Below are 15,635 nucleotides of genomic sequence, written 5' to 3'. Positions count from 1 at the left end.
AACTCAACCCACGATTAGAATATGCTGAGCTATTTAGGACGATCCTGCACTTGGAGCAAATATATCATCAGGTAGATTCTCTTTAAAGGGAATCAATCAGCCCAATCGGGCTGATATGGTTCCCTGAACCTCTGTATACAGTTCCCACAGCAGCGGCGGCACGTATCGGCCGTGGCTGCAGCAGTAGCTGTATACCTGAAAAAAAGCAGTTTAATCCCCCGGGCACTTGACAGGCAGTGGCAGGGAGGTAGTCATCTGGGCGGCTCCCTGCCCATATCTAGTCACCGCTCTTTGCCTGTCAGCGCACTCTGAGGGGGTGATTGACAGGCAGAGAGATCCCTTACTGGGCTCTCTGCCTGTCAATCATCCCCTCCGAGAGCACTGACTAGATACTGAAGGGGAGCCGCCCAGATGACTACCTCCCCGCCACTGCCTGTCACGCGCCGGGGGGATTAATCTGCTTTTTTCAGTTATACAGGAGCTGCAGGAGCTGTATACAGCGGTTCGGGGAACTATATCAGCCCGATTGAGATGATTGGTTCCCTTTAAGTTTTCCCATTGATAGGATGGCGCTGGTGCCACAGTCCTTTTTTTGAACCGCAGCCTGGTTCCCGTGTACGACGCCATTGTATTCACGGGCATTGGCTGGGGGTGGGGCACTGGTTGCGGGCTGGCACATCCTCAGTGGGGGAAAAACCCCACCCCTCTACTTTGCAGTTCCATTGATTCTAATTGCTTTTAAGTTTTCCTTTTTCATCGGAAAACTTAAAGCGAATGTAACTGATGGTACATTCACCTTAAGAACTATGGGCCTCATTTACTAAGATTGTCAGGTTTTTAACAACCCTACACATCAACATTTTGGCTTCCCAAAACACCAAGTTTATTAAAGTGCCCTATTTCTCTTAGTAAATATGGCAGGTTTTTCACAAGACAAAACTAAAACCTGATCCACACTAGAAGTGACTGGTTTTTAGAATAGAAAACCCATCAAAAATGACTGTTTGATAAATATGTTGGTTGTGGCAAGTTTAAAAATCCAAGGTTGATTTAAAAAAAAAAATAAACATCAGAAAAAAATGTAATTGCTAGTGTATTTTTATGTGCTTTTAACGTTTTCCATGCATATTTTCCATGCATTTATTGAGCATACAGCACAGTGCAATCTGTGCAGAATAGATATCGAGAAGTGATGGATTTTACATCAGTAAAATATGTGAAACCAGTAGACTGTATTTTGATGCACAATACATGTGCTTTCCATACAAAATATACAAAAAAGTCATGTCAAAATAATCTTATGGTAACAGAAGGAAAATGTATAATACATTATACATAATACACTTGCAGATTTAAAAAATCTAATGTATATAGAAAATGCCAAACCGGCTCCCTGATGTCTCTCATGAAACAATAAAGACTGGACAGGATGGGATTTTAAAACATTTCTGTTGTCGTGCTTACGTTAAAAATTTCCAAATGCAGATGAAGATGATGCTAGAAATCCGGGTTGCCATGGAAACTTTCCACACCCCGGCGACGTTAATCCCTATGGAGTTAGACATTTTAATGGCCACCTGAACTTCCGTATCAGTTTTGTCTGCACATGGGAATTTTAACTTGTGCATGACTGGTATGCTTTAACCTGCATTAACAATGAACTTACACATGGTGGCAAATGATCAGCCGGATCTGGCTAATTAAAGCGTACCTGTCACAAATGTCATCAGGCATGTCAAAACTTTTTGATTGCAGCGGGTTTCTACTCTTGGCTGCTTTTGATCGCTCTAGGTAGCCGCATAGAATTCCATGGGACAGATTCATCCATAATTCTCCCTGGCTTTATCTCCTGATCACAGCAGGTGTTAGCAGTGACGCCTGCTGTGATTAATAACTTTTGACATGTCTGATGACATGTCAGAAGTTTTCTCAACAGGTACTCTTTAAGTGATATGCTTATTTGCCAATGTGGCTGATGACATTTGTAGCAAACATTAGTCTGCCATTTGCCATTGTAAATGATCCACAAGATATAGAAGTCTATATTTATCAGGAAGAAGGCTACAGTATATTCATCAGGAAATCTTCTAGTGTGTATGGTAAACATATTCATATACCCCTATTACATCACAGAACGCCCCCCACAGGTGCCATAGGTGTGGAACGGTTTTATTTTATTGATTTTACTTCGAGACAAATTTAGGGCCCTATTCCACAGTAACAATAATCTGCCGGATCGGCCCCATTTGGCTCGATTCGGCCGATTATCGTTCGGTGAAATAGAGAGAACGATCAGCCGATGATCGTGTCATCGGCTGATCGTTCATTTAGGGCCAAACCTAAAATCATCGCTCCCCCACCGCGCATCTCTACGGTTGAATAGTGGTGTGCGGCGGGCGATCGACGATTTGACAAGCAGCATACATTACCTGCCCAGGCTTCTTCTCCGCTCTGTCTTCATCCCCGGGTCCCGTGCGCTCTATCTTCAGAATGGCCGGTCAGCTGACGGAGCGCTCAGCGCTGGCTGAGTGTGGCCTGTCAGCTGACCGGCCATTCTGAAGATAGAGAGTGCGGGACCCAGGGATGAACACAGCGTGGAGAAGAAGCCTGGACAGGTAATGTATGATGCTGCAAGGGCATCGGTAACGATGTCCTTGTTGCCCTCACTCAACGATCATCGGGCCGTGGAATAGGCCCAGTCAACGAGCGGCGATCTAGCAGATCGCCGCTCATTTACATTGTTGATCGGGCCCCCATTGGCCCGTGGAATAGGACCCTTAGGCAGGGCCGTCTTAACAGCATTATGGGCCCCTGGGCAGAGGTGCGAATTGGGCCCTACCCCCCGCGGCCGCCGCCATCAAACCCCCCCCCCCCATCTTTGCAACCCCGCCCCTAGCCAGTACAATTACGTACAATAAAAAATACTAATTATTGTTAACATAAACTTTAATTCACAATACAGTCTTTCAGCAGCGCAAAAACAAAAAATAACCGTGCGTGCCGCCTCACCAAACCAGAGCAGGTTGGCTTCAAAGTATCCAAAAAACGCAATGGAGACAGCACTTCCAACAGCAATCTGCAGGGTTTATTGTCACACCAGTGCAACATGTCTCATCTATACAGCATACAGGGAAACAACATGGTTCATATATAATATAATAGTCATGTTGTTGCCCCTCTGTCTATATGAGACATGTTGTTTTGCCCTTCTCTATATATATGCCAGATAACAAGCAACAAATATTACCACCGCATACTGACTAACACCACCGCTGCTACTGACTAATCCACTGTACACAGATCACTATCACCTCATCCAGTCATATAGAGGTACCCAGCTCTACACAGGTTCTGTACACCATATACATTACAGTGCAGATACATCAAGTGACTCACATGAGACGTCTTTCTATGATCGGAGTTCTTCCCTTTTCATCTTCTTTTCCATTTGCCCTGTGCCGTTATGAGAACTTCTCCGAGCCACGAATCCACAGAATCTGCCAGACAGACATATTAGGCTCCACACTCTGTCACCATCCTCATCTCTCTACACACTGCACATCTGTATTGGCCCCTTATAGATAGCTCCCCCTGTATTAACCCCTTATAGATGGCTCCCCCCTGTATCCCCCCCTTATAGATGGCTCCCCCCTGTATCCCCCCCTTATAGATGGCTTCCCCCTGTATCCCCCCCTTATAGATGGCTCCCCCTGTATTACCCCCTTATAGATGGCTCCCTCGTATTCCCCCCTTATAGATGGCTCCCCCTGTACCCCCCCTATAGATGGCTCCCCCCTGTATCAACCCCTATAGATGGCTCCCCCCTGTATCCCCCTATAGATGGCTCTCCCCCGTATCCCCCCCCTATAGATGGCTCCCCCCGTATCCCCCCCTATAGATGTCTCCCCCTTATTCCCCCCCTATAGGTGGCTCCCCCCTGTATCCCCCCTATAGATGGCTCCCCCCTGTATCCCCCCTATAGATGGCGCCCCCGTATTCCCCCCTTATAGATGGCTCCCCCTGTATCCCCCCCTATAGATGGCTCCCCCTGTATCCCCCCCTATAGATGGCTCCCCCCTGTATCCCCCCTATAGATGGCTCCCCCGTATTCCCCCCTTATAGATGGCTCCCCCTGTATCCCCCCCTATAGATGGCTCCCCCGTATTCCCCCCTTATAGATGGCTCCCCCTGTATCCCCCCCTATAGATGGCTCCCCCTTATTCCCCCCCTATAGATGGCTCCCCCTGTATCCCCCCCTATAGATGGCTCCCCCTGTATCCCCCCTATAGATGGCTCCCCCCTGTATCCCCCCTATAGATGGCTCCCCCTGTATCACCCCCTTATAGATGGCTCCCCCCTGTATCCCCCCCTATAGATGGCTCCCCCCTGTATCCCCCCTATAGATGGCTCCCCCCCTGTATCCCCCCTATAGATGGCTCCCCCGTATTCCCCCCTTATAGATGGCTCCCCCTGTATCCCCCCCTATAGATGGCTCCCCCCCGTATCCCCCCCTATAGATGGCTCCCCCCCTGTATCCCCCCTATAGATGGCTCCCCCGTATTCCCTCCTTATAGATGGCTCCCCCTGTATCCCCCCCTATAGATGGCTCCCAACTCACACCCAACTCACCTACCAGCGCTCCCCCGTCGCTGCTTCCTCTCCTCTTCTGCCCCCGGCTGATGCGTCGCTCCCCGGGGGATTCTTAGGGAGCGCACACATCCGGAAGCTCAGTGTGCGCCCAGGGACTTCCGGTACAGGAAACCCCAGCGTCGCGCACTGAGGTTCCTGATGCGTGCGCTCCCGGAGAATCCCCCAGGGAGCGACGCATCAGCCGGGGCCGGATTTCCTCTTGCGATCGCAAGCAAGAAAGTGCTTGCGGTCGCAAGAGAAGGGGAAGGGGGCGCGCGCAGGGACGTCTTACCCATTGGGCATGGGAGGCTGCAGCCTGGGGACCCTTGCGTCCTAGGGGGCCCCTGCCCGCTGTGACAGCGGGCAGGGCCCCCTAGGACGCAAGGGCCCCCGGGCAGCCGCCTACCATGCCCAATGGGTAAGACGGCCCTGCCCTTAGGAGCAGAGTTGAACTATCCTCTAGGACAGTGCTTCTCAATTCCAGTCCTCAGGCCTCACCAACAGGTCATGTTTTGAGGGTATCCCATACAAAGGACACCTGTGCTAATACCTGATGCACTGACTATAATTATATCACCTGTGAAATACTAAGGAAATCCTCAAAACATGACCTGTTGGTGAGGCCTGAGGACTGGAATTGAGAAGCACTGCTCTAGTATGTAGAAGCTGGGTTTCTGCCAGTAGAGGATAGATGCCAGGTATACAGAGACTGGCATTGACAATGGAACAATAAAGGAGGTAAGTCTAGTGTTTGTGATTTTTTGCAGTTTCTTTTTAAGGCTTTTTGCATCTGTTCTTCTGCTCATCTGCATCTTCTGCTCTTGGCATCAGTCTAATAGCTTTTCCCTACATTTCATTATAATTTCTGATTAAGAGTATTTATATTTTTTCATTTGCAGGGCTAAAAACTGAAAATACCCAAGAAAACCAAAATCATGGCAGAGGGTGATATTACAACTTTCAACCTAATGACAGAGAATTTTGTTTTTCCAATGGGAAATTATAAGAAGCCGAAACTTCTCTACTGCAGTAATGGAGGCTACTTCTTGCGCATTCTTCCAGATGGAGTAGTAGATGGAACAAGAGATAGGGATGACCTGAACAGTAAGTGGTTGTTAGCTGCAAAATAACTTTTTTATTTTTTTACAAACCTACATTATGACATGTAGTTTTCTAGAACCTTTTTACAGAGCTGTCAAATGAGAAGTATGTTATATAAATAGAAATACAGGGTTAGTAGTACTACTGATGCACCATTTGAGCAGTATGGACGTCTCTTCCCAAGTGCAGCACATACCATTTTTACTACAGGGGAAAAAATGATAAATGGCAATTGTGTTTTTGTCCTTCACCTTAAACCCCTGCAGATCAGCTGTAATCACTTGAAAAGCCATGTCAAGGCGTACATAGATTAGGCATTACATCAGCCACCTACTCAATCCAGGTTGGTCAGCATTTTTTTAACCATGGCTTGCAGATGTTAAGAGAACAAAGTCTATACAAAGGCAAACATTCTCCACCATACTCCGCTCAACCCATGCCAGCAGGAGCTCCTCTTAGTTTGTTTACACATTTGTCAGAGGAGCGGAAGCAGATCTCACAGCCTGTTACAGCTTAGGCTATGTTTTTGCAATCCATTTCTTTCATCCATTTTTGCAAAAAAATGGATGAAAAAACGGATGTGGATCCATTTTTTCCATTGACTTCCATGATATAAAAAAAAAAAAAAACGGATCAAAACACATCATTTTTTAACAACGTAGCTGACCTAATTTTTGTGTACGTAAAAAAAAAAGTATGCATTTTGTTCTGTTTTTTTTTATAATGGAAGTCAATAAAAAAACGGATCAAAACTGATGCACACAATTGCATCTGTTTTTCCATCTATTTTTTTCCATCCGTTTTTTTCAGAAACGGATGAAAAAAACTGATTGCAAAAACGTAGTGTGAACCCAGCCTTATCCCAAACACGTTCAATGGGGTTACAGTATGGTGAGTTTGGGGGCAGTTGAGTGCAAAGAATTAATTGCCATGTTCCTCAAACCACACCATGGGGATTAGAGGGATGTCCTGGGAAGACATTCTTGAGATATGGGTGCAGATGGACAGCTAACAGGTCCTTATAGCATTCACTGTTCAAGGGTTGTGGTATGATAACCAATGGTTCTAGAGCCAGGAAATGGCTCCCCAGACAATTACACTACCACTGGTATCTAAAACCCCCACAGCAGCCTTGAGTTGTTTTTGCCAGATGGGGACCCAGCCATTCGTATGATTCAACAGGAAATGGCAGCACTCCAGATGACGACCTGTCTTGTGTTTTACGTACACATATGTCTTTCCTTGGCATATGCCAAGTATTGCTTATGAGGATGCGGTGGTCATCAGGAACATCCTTGTCAGTCTTTAGCTATTTAATGTCAATTGATGCAATGCATGTAGCATGGTTATTGTGGACATTTATCGTATGTGCCTGCTTTTTGAGTCAGTTGGTCCACTGTGGAACAACATTGCTGAGATATAAAATGTGTCACCCAATGCTCACTTCTTGGATCAACCACATCTTCTGTAAGATCGTCTGTAAGATGTCTGCCCATAGTTCATCTAGTCTTGGTACACTTTTGATACTATTATTTAGGAGTAGCTAACAACTCTGATTGTTTCAGAATTACTGGCACCATGTCTATAGACCCCAAAAATCTGTCCGCAGTCAAAGACACTCAAATCACAACATTTATCCAGGACTGGCAAATGTAGTCTTCTGCAGAGGAGAGGTTAATGCACTGAGGTCCAGTACATGTACATCCAGTAAATTTCCATTGCCCCTACAATAAAATTGACCTTAAGATCTTAAACTGAGATGCCCCTTCTCTGACATCCCTTTTAGGGCATATATAGGGCATATTTAGGGCATATAGATATCACAGGACCACCACTAAAAAAGGGTTTGAGAAGCCAGGCTAGTGCCATTCAATTAATAGGCAGGGCACCTACATTCTAAAGGCCATATTAGAAAGACTAGACTGTGGCAAGCACCGATCTCCTATTGCCGATTGTTTACAGAGTCTACTAAATGGCTCCTACCTGCTGTTATGCTTCCAAAGCACACAGGGCATTAAGAATAAAGGTTATTTTCTTACATTTATCCTCAGCACCATTTTGGCTAAATCTTGACTTGAATCAATATGTAAATTTGGTGGTTTTGGGCAATGGGGGTTGGATCCACCTCACTGGCCCTCCCGTCCTCCTAAATACTAAATCAATGCTGCGGTGTGACAGATAAATATTTATTCACCAAACTGCCTCATTTACATATTGATTTAAGTAAAGATTTAGTGGAAACAGCACTGAGGATGAGGGTAAGAAAATTTACTTTATTTTCGGCATCCCATGCAATAGATCCTTCCAACCTGCTGTTAGTTTCCCTTTAAATTTTATTTTTTAAATGTTGTTTACCTCCATTTGTCATCCACCTGTAACTCTACATTGGATTTTGCTACAGATCCATCTTTTTCTCCTGATGTTGTGACTGCCATCTTTTGTTATTTCAGTTAGATTACAGCTTAGTTCAGAAACCATTGGTGTGGTGTGCATCAAAGACACTGGCTCTGAGAATTACCTGGCTATGGACTCCACTGGCCGTTTGTATGGATCGGTGAGTATGATAACTTTTGGATGTATGCTCCTTTTGTAAGGTGAACTTGATTGAGGTTAAGACTAGTGTTAAGCGGACCTGTCAAACTGTCCAGCAACGTTCAAAGAACCCGAATGCTCGGCATTTGATCCCCCATGTCTGCAGTAGTTGGACAGTTTGAAAGGTCTGCTCAACAGTAGTTAAAACAAGTACATGCCCACAAAGAGGATGGCTATAGTAGTCCATGGCAGCTGAGGGCAGAATTCCTTTGGGCAAAGTAAGGTCACTGATGGCTTTGTGGCTGGCTAACCCTGCATACCCTTGCCCCTGACGGCTGGCGATATAGCAGAGACAGTCTAGAAACACTGGTAACATGCAAACAAGGTTAAACTTTACTAAAAGACACTGTGCAAAATCTAGACATTAAATTCTATTAATGGCACAAGGTTGCAAAGTTACAGTTGAATAATAATTGGTCACAGTTCCCTTTGTAGTTGCTTTAGTGTTTGAATAGACTTTATACACTTTGACCCAGATTTATCAAAGGGTGTGAAATATACACTGGTGTAAACTGCCCACAGATCCCGCAAATTAGGCTGTGTTCATTATGTGCACTTTGGCCCGCTCTATACACTGGAGGCAGACCAGTGTAATGATGTCCCCTCCCCATAGTGATGCTGCTAGACTTGATCCTAATGGAGGTAAGTCACCAAGGGGTGGGGATATCATTACACTGGGGGAGCCGGGCCCACCCACAGTGCATAGAGCAGGCAGGGGCACAAGAAGAAAACAGCGCTGATCGCAGGAACCGGGCGGCATTTTGAGAAATGGACCACCGGGATCCCCGTTCCAGCGCCAACCAGGTAGTGGGAAAAAAAACGCTACTCAAACTAATATTATTTCAAATTCACATAGTGATGTCACAGTAGACAAATAATGTCCACAGTGATGCCACATAGGTATTGCCTACAGTGATTTAAATGGAGAAGGCAAATGTACACATCAATGCCACAGTATAGGGATAATCTACTCAGTGGTCTTATAGCACAGGAATTGTACAAACAGAGATAGTAAATAAGAGAGTTAATGCACACCATGCATCACACCTGAGAAACACAGGGCACAAGAAAGGTCACCATTTACAGTACACTGTAACATACCACTATAACTCTCATCATGCCTGAACAGCCAAAGCTTTAGCTGTCCAGGCATGATGGGAGTTGTAGTTTTGCAACAGCTGGAGAGCCAAGGTTCCCTACCCATTATCAAGTTAGCATTTTGAAATAGTAAGAAAGCATACAATGTGTATTACAATAAAAAGCACCACACGTGATTTATCCACTCAAAGACCTATTTGAAAATGGTAAAGGTGTAGTTCCCCAGGTGTAGTTCCCATTCATCTATTCATACTGCCAGTATGTTATATATCTGTATACCAAAAAAAGGAAGGTTTCGAAAAGTGAAATAGAATATGCTTTTCAATAATAAGTATTACAGTAAAGAAAAATATTAAGCTATGTGGGATATGAATGTGTCAAACTGAGGGCTGTAGCATGATGTGAACAGAGCCTTCTTTGCAGCAGCCTAACTCATTAGATAAACTATTAAGCAATTACTAGGAACTGTTTGGAGAAAGACTACTGTATAATATAGTGTATTTGGGAGCATGTAGCGATATAATATGTTTATACTTCTGTGTAAAGAACATTAATAGAATAGTGTGTAGAGTTCAATACATTCTCCATTTCATGAATGGTTTCAGATGATTCTGTTTTTATAGAATTCCCTCTATTAAGAACTTATATTCCCCACTCAGAGCATGTAAATATGACAGTGAAAGGAACAGAGGAACTGTCAGAAGTGGTTCTATTAGTGGTAAAACACTGCCTACACTGAACGAAAAATGCAAAAAGAGCAGATTTTAAATAAATCCCAGACAGTGCCGCAGCAGGAAGTCCAGGGTAGCTTTGGTTTCAAGTCCTGACCAACAGCAATAATCCGCCGAGCCAAAATGTAGCTCCAACATAGCAACCCTGTCCAAGTTCTCTAAATATAACACCAAAGTTTAGTTTTCCCACAAGCAATAAACTGAGGTTATTATTAATTTTTTTAAGATGACGCTGAATGAGGAATGCCTGTTTCTGGAGACTGTAGAGGAGAACAACTACAATACATACAAGTCAAAGAAGTACGCTGAACTCAACTGGTTTGTTGGCATTAAGAAGAATGGGACATGCAAGCTTGGATCCCGGACACATTTTGGCCAAAAAGCAATCCTGTTCCTTCCATTGGCAGTGTCATGTGATTAGGGACTTCTTGGGTCACTGTTATGTGCGGAATTGCTGTAAATAATTACATTGTGTTCAAAGACCAAAGTAAGAATATTAGATAGAAAATGCTTGCAAAGCCTAGTCTTATAGAGATGCAAAGACATCCAGGAGGCAGTCATCCTCTTCCTATATTTCAGGGAATAATTTGTGTAAGCAAGGGGCAACCCAAGAAATTACTAATACAGATACTGGTGACAACTTCTAAAGTATACTACTGACCACAAAGCCGACAATGCAGACATTGAAGTAATGAATGTTAGTATATTCTGCATTAGTGTTCTACAGTGACACTATAATCAGCATGCATTGTTTGTAAGCCTTTGTAGAGGAAATAGAAAGCAGAGTATTGTTCCAAGGCATTGCACAATATATAACTAACTAGTGTATAATCTTGGTAAGTGGAAATCCCCTTTAATAGTACCTTGAAGTTAAAGTGTCATTGCTATTTCAAAAAACCTTTGGAATGTAAAAAACATTTATGGGACAGGGTCTGGGTGTTTGATACTGATAGGTGATAGGTGAGGATTTTTGGCAGAAGATGACCACCTGGTCCATCTAGTCTGCCCTTTTTAGTATTTCCTTTCTTACTATCTAGATATATGTTTATCCCAGGCGTGTTTACATTCCCTTACTGTAGATTTACTTTCTTTTGGATCATTCTAGCCAAGTGTTTTTCTCCCCTGCTCCTTATATCAGCAAGGTAGCTGAGCGCCTCTCCCAGCTTGTTCTACTGGTTAGCGTGAGTGTGAACACCCAGACCCAGTTTCTTTGCCCATACTGGCAGAAGTAACTGGAAGCAAACATTCCCTTTAGAATATTTATTCTTTATAAAAATCACATACAATTTTAACTGATCAGCCCCCTAAAATTTTTCCATTATCAGATGGATGCAACCATTGTGTCAGAGGGGAACCCTTTACATATTCCAATCATAGAAATGATAACATTTATGTGTCAATAGTAATTATATATATATATATATATATATATATATATATATATATATGCACTTTTTCGTTTTATACTGGGTAATTGTCTTTAAGGGTATTGTGGTATATGGGCTTAAGCCAGGATAAAAATGTAAAATAAATTATACTCACCTGCCCCAATCCCCCAATACATCTGCCCCTGTCCTGGCTGGGCATTTTTCTGCTTTCCTTTTTACACACAGGAACTTCCTGCTCAGCCAATCACTGGCTAATTTAGGTCACTGCTACAGTCAGTGATTGGATGGGTGGATGCTTTTTGCTTGTTTGTAGGAAATCAGAAAATGTGGCCCATCTCGTACCAGGTCAGACATAGTGGAGGATTGGGGCAAGTGAGTACAACTTAGCAAAAGCATTTTTTTCTATTAGAGAATGTGTACAGACCATCCCTAGGTCAGAGAAAGAATTGTAATGATATCTTATGTGGTGGTCATGTAATCCTAATGACCAAGAAAAATATACCTTAGCATCATAGCTGCTGCCGCACCAAGCACCAGGAAGGTGGGCTACGACGCGGCATGAAGGGCCTGCCACCTAGATATTTTCTATAGCAGTGTTGAGAACGTCAAATTAAGTTTTTCTAGGCTATGCAAATTGTATGACCAAAACACAAAGTGTGGATACACTCCTCCTTATTTCTTTAGTACATGGCTCTCAGCGGCTTTGAGGGCTCAAACCCACTGACAGATAACGTTTAAAGGGACTCCAAATGTTTAAAGTCACCTCCAAAACACTCCCTAATCAGTAGATTATACATTGGTAGAGTATACAACACTGATTCTATATCTGCAATTTTTATCTTTCTATGTTCTTGCTTTCCTTTGCTATAAGCCACAAATAAAGGAGTCTAAGTCGTCGTCTTCGAGCTAAGTAGTCCTCTCTATGCAGCAACATGCCCAGTTTGTCGGCTTACAACAGTGAAATACAAAGGAGGAGAAAGCAACAAATTACAGATTTAGAATCAGAATCCTTTATTCTACATACAGATGAGTTTGGGGTTTTCAGGAGGGTGGGTTCAAGGTGACAGAGTCACTTTAAATATTTCCTAACATTTTTTATTTACATTTCCTGTTGAATTTCCATGGTAACAAATTCTGTGTAGTTCAATCCTACTTTTTATCTGACCCTAACATTTTGTCATAATATATTCAGTGGAGAAACCAAAAATTCATTTTTAATGGTTATAATATATAGATTTGTCAATGATTAGCTAGACTGTATGCCAAAGCCATAGTTTTACCTACTTTTACTACGCTGCATGATATTAAAAGTAAAGTAGAGATGTGAAAACATTATTTTTTTGTTCTTGGAGAGGAGTGACTCAATTTTATTGCTCTACATCTGGATCAATATGACCTAGCCTTAAATTGATTCTAGCATAGAAGAGGCTGACAATCCCAAACTATATTTTTGTGGTCTTTATATAATAGATATAAAATTAGACATTAAAGTGGAAACCTTCTGGTTTTTAGTTAAATCCAAGCAAACAAAGGATCTGGTGCCAGCAGGGTTAGATTCACTTGATTTCATTTTTTGCCAAACTCATGAACATCATCCTACATGAAAAGTTTTGATCCTTTTACAATGGGACACTGTTTGTAATTTTATGGGAGGTTGGCAACTAAAGAAACCCAAGTGACTCTTTCCCTCCTGGTGAATGATGACTCCTTTGTATGCTTACAATTTATGTTGCTAACAAATGGCCTGAGGATGCCACTGCGGAAACACTGGGAGCTCATGAGTTGGTGTGTGCTTTTCTTTACTTTCCATTCTTAAAGAGAACCTGTAGGTAAGCAAACTAGGAAGCCAACCTAACTGCTAGTGCCTCCTTGTCCCTGGTCTCCATTTCTTCCAATCCTAACCCCACCCCCCTCCCCCAATTCTGAGATCCGGACCCCATACCTGATATGCAAATGAATATTGCTACTTAGCCATCGGAGTATAATCCCCAGTGATTCACTGGGGGGTGAAGGGGGTTTTAACAATCAGTGTCACAGGATCCCTTCATTACTGCACAGTATGTACAGAGAAATTGCTTAAGCGCTTGTTTAGTGAACGACAAGAACTGATTTTTTCTTTTAAACAATAAACATTTACACAAAAAGATAAATTGCTACAAAAGTCGTTACTATGATCGTTGTAATATCATAATATATTCCTGAACCCTGCAAACAACCTGATTTTGAGGTCAGCTCAAAAAAGGCAATCAACAATATCCGAACAATTTCTCATGTCATTTGATTGCTGCCACGCTTACACCAGAAGATTAGCACTTATATCGTTCAAATTTAACAACTTATCACATGATGATCAGCTCATGTAAAAGTCTCTTAATGCATAGTAGTAATAATAATGATAATAATATTAATATTTATTTGTATACTGCCAACATTTTCCACCCCCTTTTTTTTAAATATATATATATATATATATATATATACAATACAGGTTATATTTATATTATATTATACAATAAGCTGCAATCTTTGTCACCGTGCAGCAGACAGTCTCCATAGACTTACAATGGTGCACGTCTCCTGCAGTGAGACAGAAAAGGCAGTGAGTTGGAGAGGGAATCATTTAGCTGAGTGCTCCACCTAGGCCTATCTAGCGATTATTGGGGGTCTAAACACTCCTGAACAGACCCCTGATCAAAGCATTTGACGTGTCTAGTTTTTTTAAAGTGACCATGCCCATTTATTGTACCAGACACCACAAACCCAGATGCCCAAGAGGCATACCCTTTACAAAGAGTGCCCTGTGCTGATTGCTTACCCATACCCTCCAATCAACTCTGAGTTATGGTTCTAGCCTCCCATCAGAAAACAGCCAGAGCCAGAAAGGATGAGCTGGGGAATTGCGTGAGGTAATCTGTATCTATCTACAGCTGTACAGGAAATGCTGAAACTTTATTATTATTATTATTATTATTATTATTATTATGTTGCGACTGATGATAATAATAATAATTAAAAAAAAAACTTGAAAGAGTTGTGTTAGAAAAGGATCATAGCTTTCCATTTGAGCTATTGGAGCCTAAGTATGGCTACACACATTAGATGATAGTTGGTGCATCCCAGATAATGAGGATGGGACATGTTGGAAGTTAAAGTGACTCTACCACTTCCTATATAAAAATGCTTTTACATGACCTGGTTGCTGCCCATTTTTGAAACTGCCACCATTTGTGCTAGTTTCTTGATATGCAAATACGGCCACTCTGTGCGGTGCAGGTGGGCCCAATGCCCCCAGTACGCCAATATCGCCTCCTATAGAATCAAGTCTGGCCGTTTCACCAAGGGGAGGCGATATCGGTGTGGGGCATCGGGCAGACCTTCAGTGCTCCAAGCAGTTCTACTTGCATATCAAGAAACTAGCGCAGATGGTGGGAACTGAGCGGCAGTTTGCAAAAAGCTATGTAGGGAAGTGGTACATTCATTCTAAAATTCACAAATCTTGATGTCCTTGGAGCATAAACATTATTTAAAGTGTCAGGTAGCCACATGTTCCCCTTCTCTAAAATTAAAATTCGTGATCATCAGATCTGATGTCTATTTCGCATTATGATGCCAGACGGCAGTAAAATGTATGAGCAACCTAATAATAATTTTTAAGGGGAAGGAGAAGATAGCGAAAAAGGGACAACTAGCAGATTTCTTGTTTCCTGCATTCATATTATATAATGTAACAAATACAGCTCTATGTTTGTGGAAATCAGATGTGTGTGCATTATATTATATTGAGCCAAATACATTCTGACTGTAAGTAATCAGTATTGTAAAGGTATGTTCTGCATTGGATGTTGTGTATTATGTCTTTGTCATAAGTGTGAATATATCAAATATAGTGAAACTATTTAATATAATATAAATCATGCAGAATTACAAGTAAATTGTGGTGTTGGGTTGTGTTTCTTTCTTCGTGTTGAATATTTTATTTTTGCAGCTTCCTTTTACATCCAGTGTCTCTTCGTAATTGTTCTTATTTATTCAATATCAATTCTTTCAAATTCAACTGTTATAATCTGTGTATTGTACATTTTATGAATAAATATGC

General features: G+C 42.4%; 1 protein-coding gene across 2 annotated transcripts in view; it reads left to right on the top strand.

Moving 5' to 3' along the window:
* The window catches only part of FGF1 (fibroblast growth factor 1), a 90,805-nt gene extending 76,147 nt beyond the window's left edge, over positions 1-14,658 (top strand). For both annotated transcript variants that reach the window (XM_069971806.1, XM_069971798.1), the window contains exons 2-4: positions 5,529-5,733; positions 8,181-8,284; positions 10,378-14,658. In XM_069971806.1, coding sequence (XP_069827907.1) covers positions 5,565-5,733; positions 8,181-8,284; positions 10,378-10,572 — 468 coding nt within the window. In that variant the 5' untranslated portion in view covers positions 5,529-5,564 and the 3' untranslated portion in view covers positions 10,573-14,658. The remainder of the gene's footprint in view (positions 1-5,528; positions 5,734-8,180; positions 8,285-10,377) is intronic.
* Positions 14,659-15,635: the final 977 nt, after the last annotated feature.

This window comes from Dendropsophus ebraccatus, chromosome 1, assembly GCF_027789765.1.
Source record: "Dendropsophus ebraccatus isolate aDenEbr1 chromosome 1, aDenEbr1.pat, whole genome shotgun sequence".
Lineage (NCBI taxonomy): Eukaryota > Metazoa > Chordata > Amphibia > Anura > Hylidae > Dendropsophus > Dendropsophus ebraccatus.
This window is presented reverse-complemented; position numbering and strand designations above follow the sequence as displayed.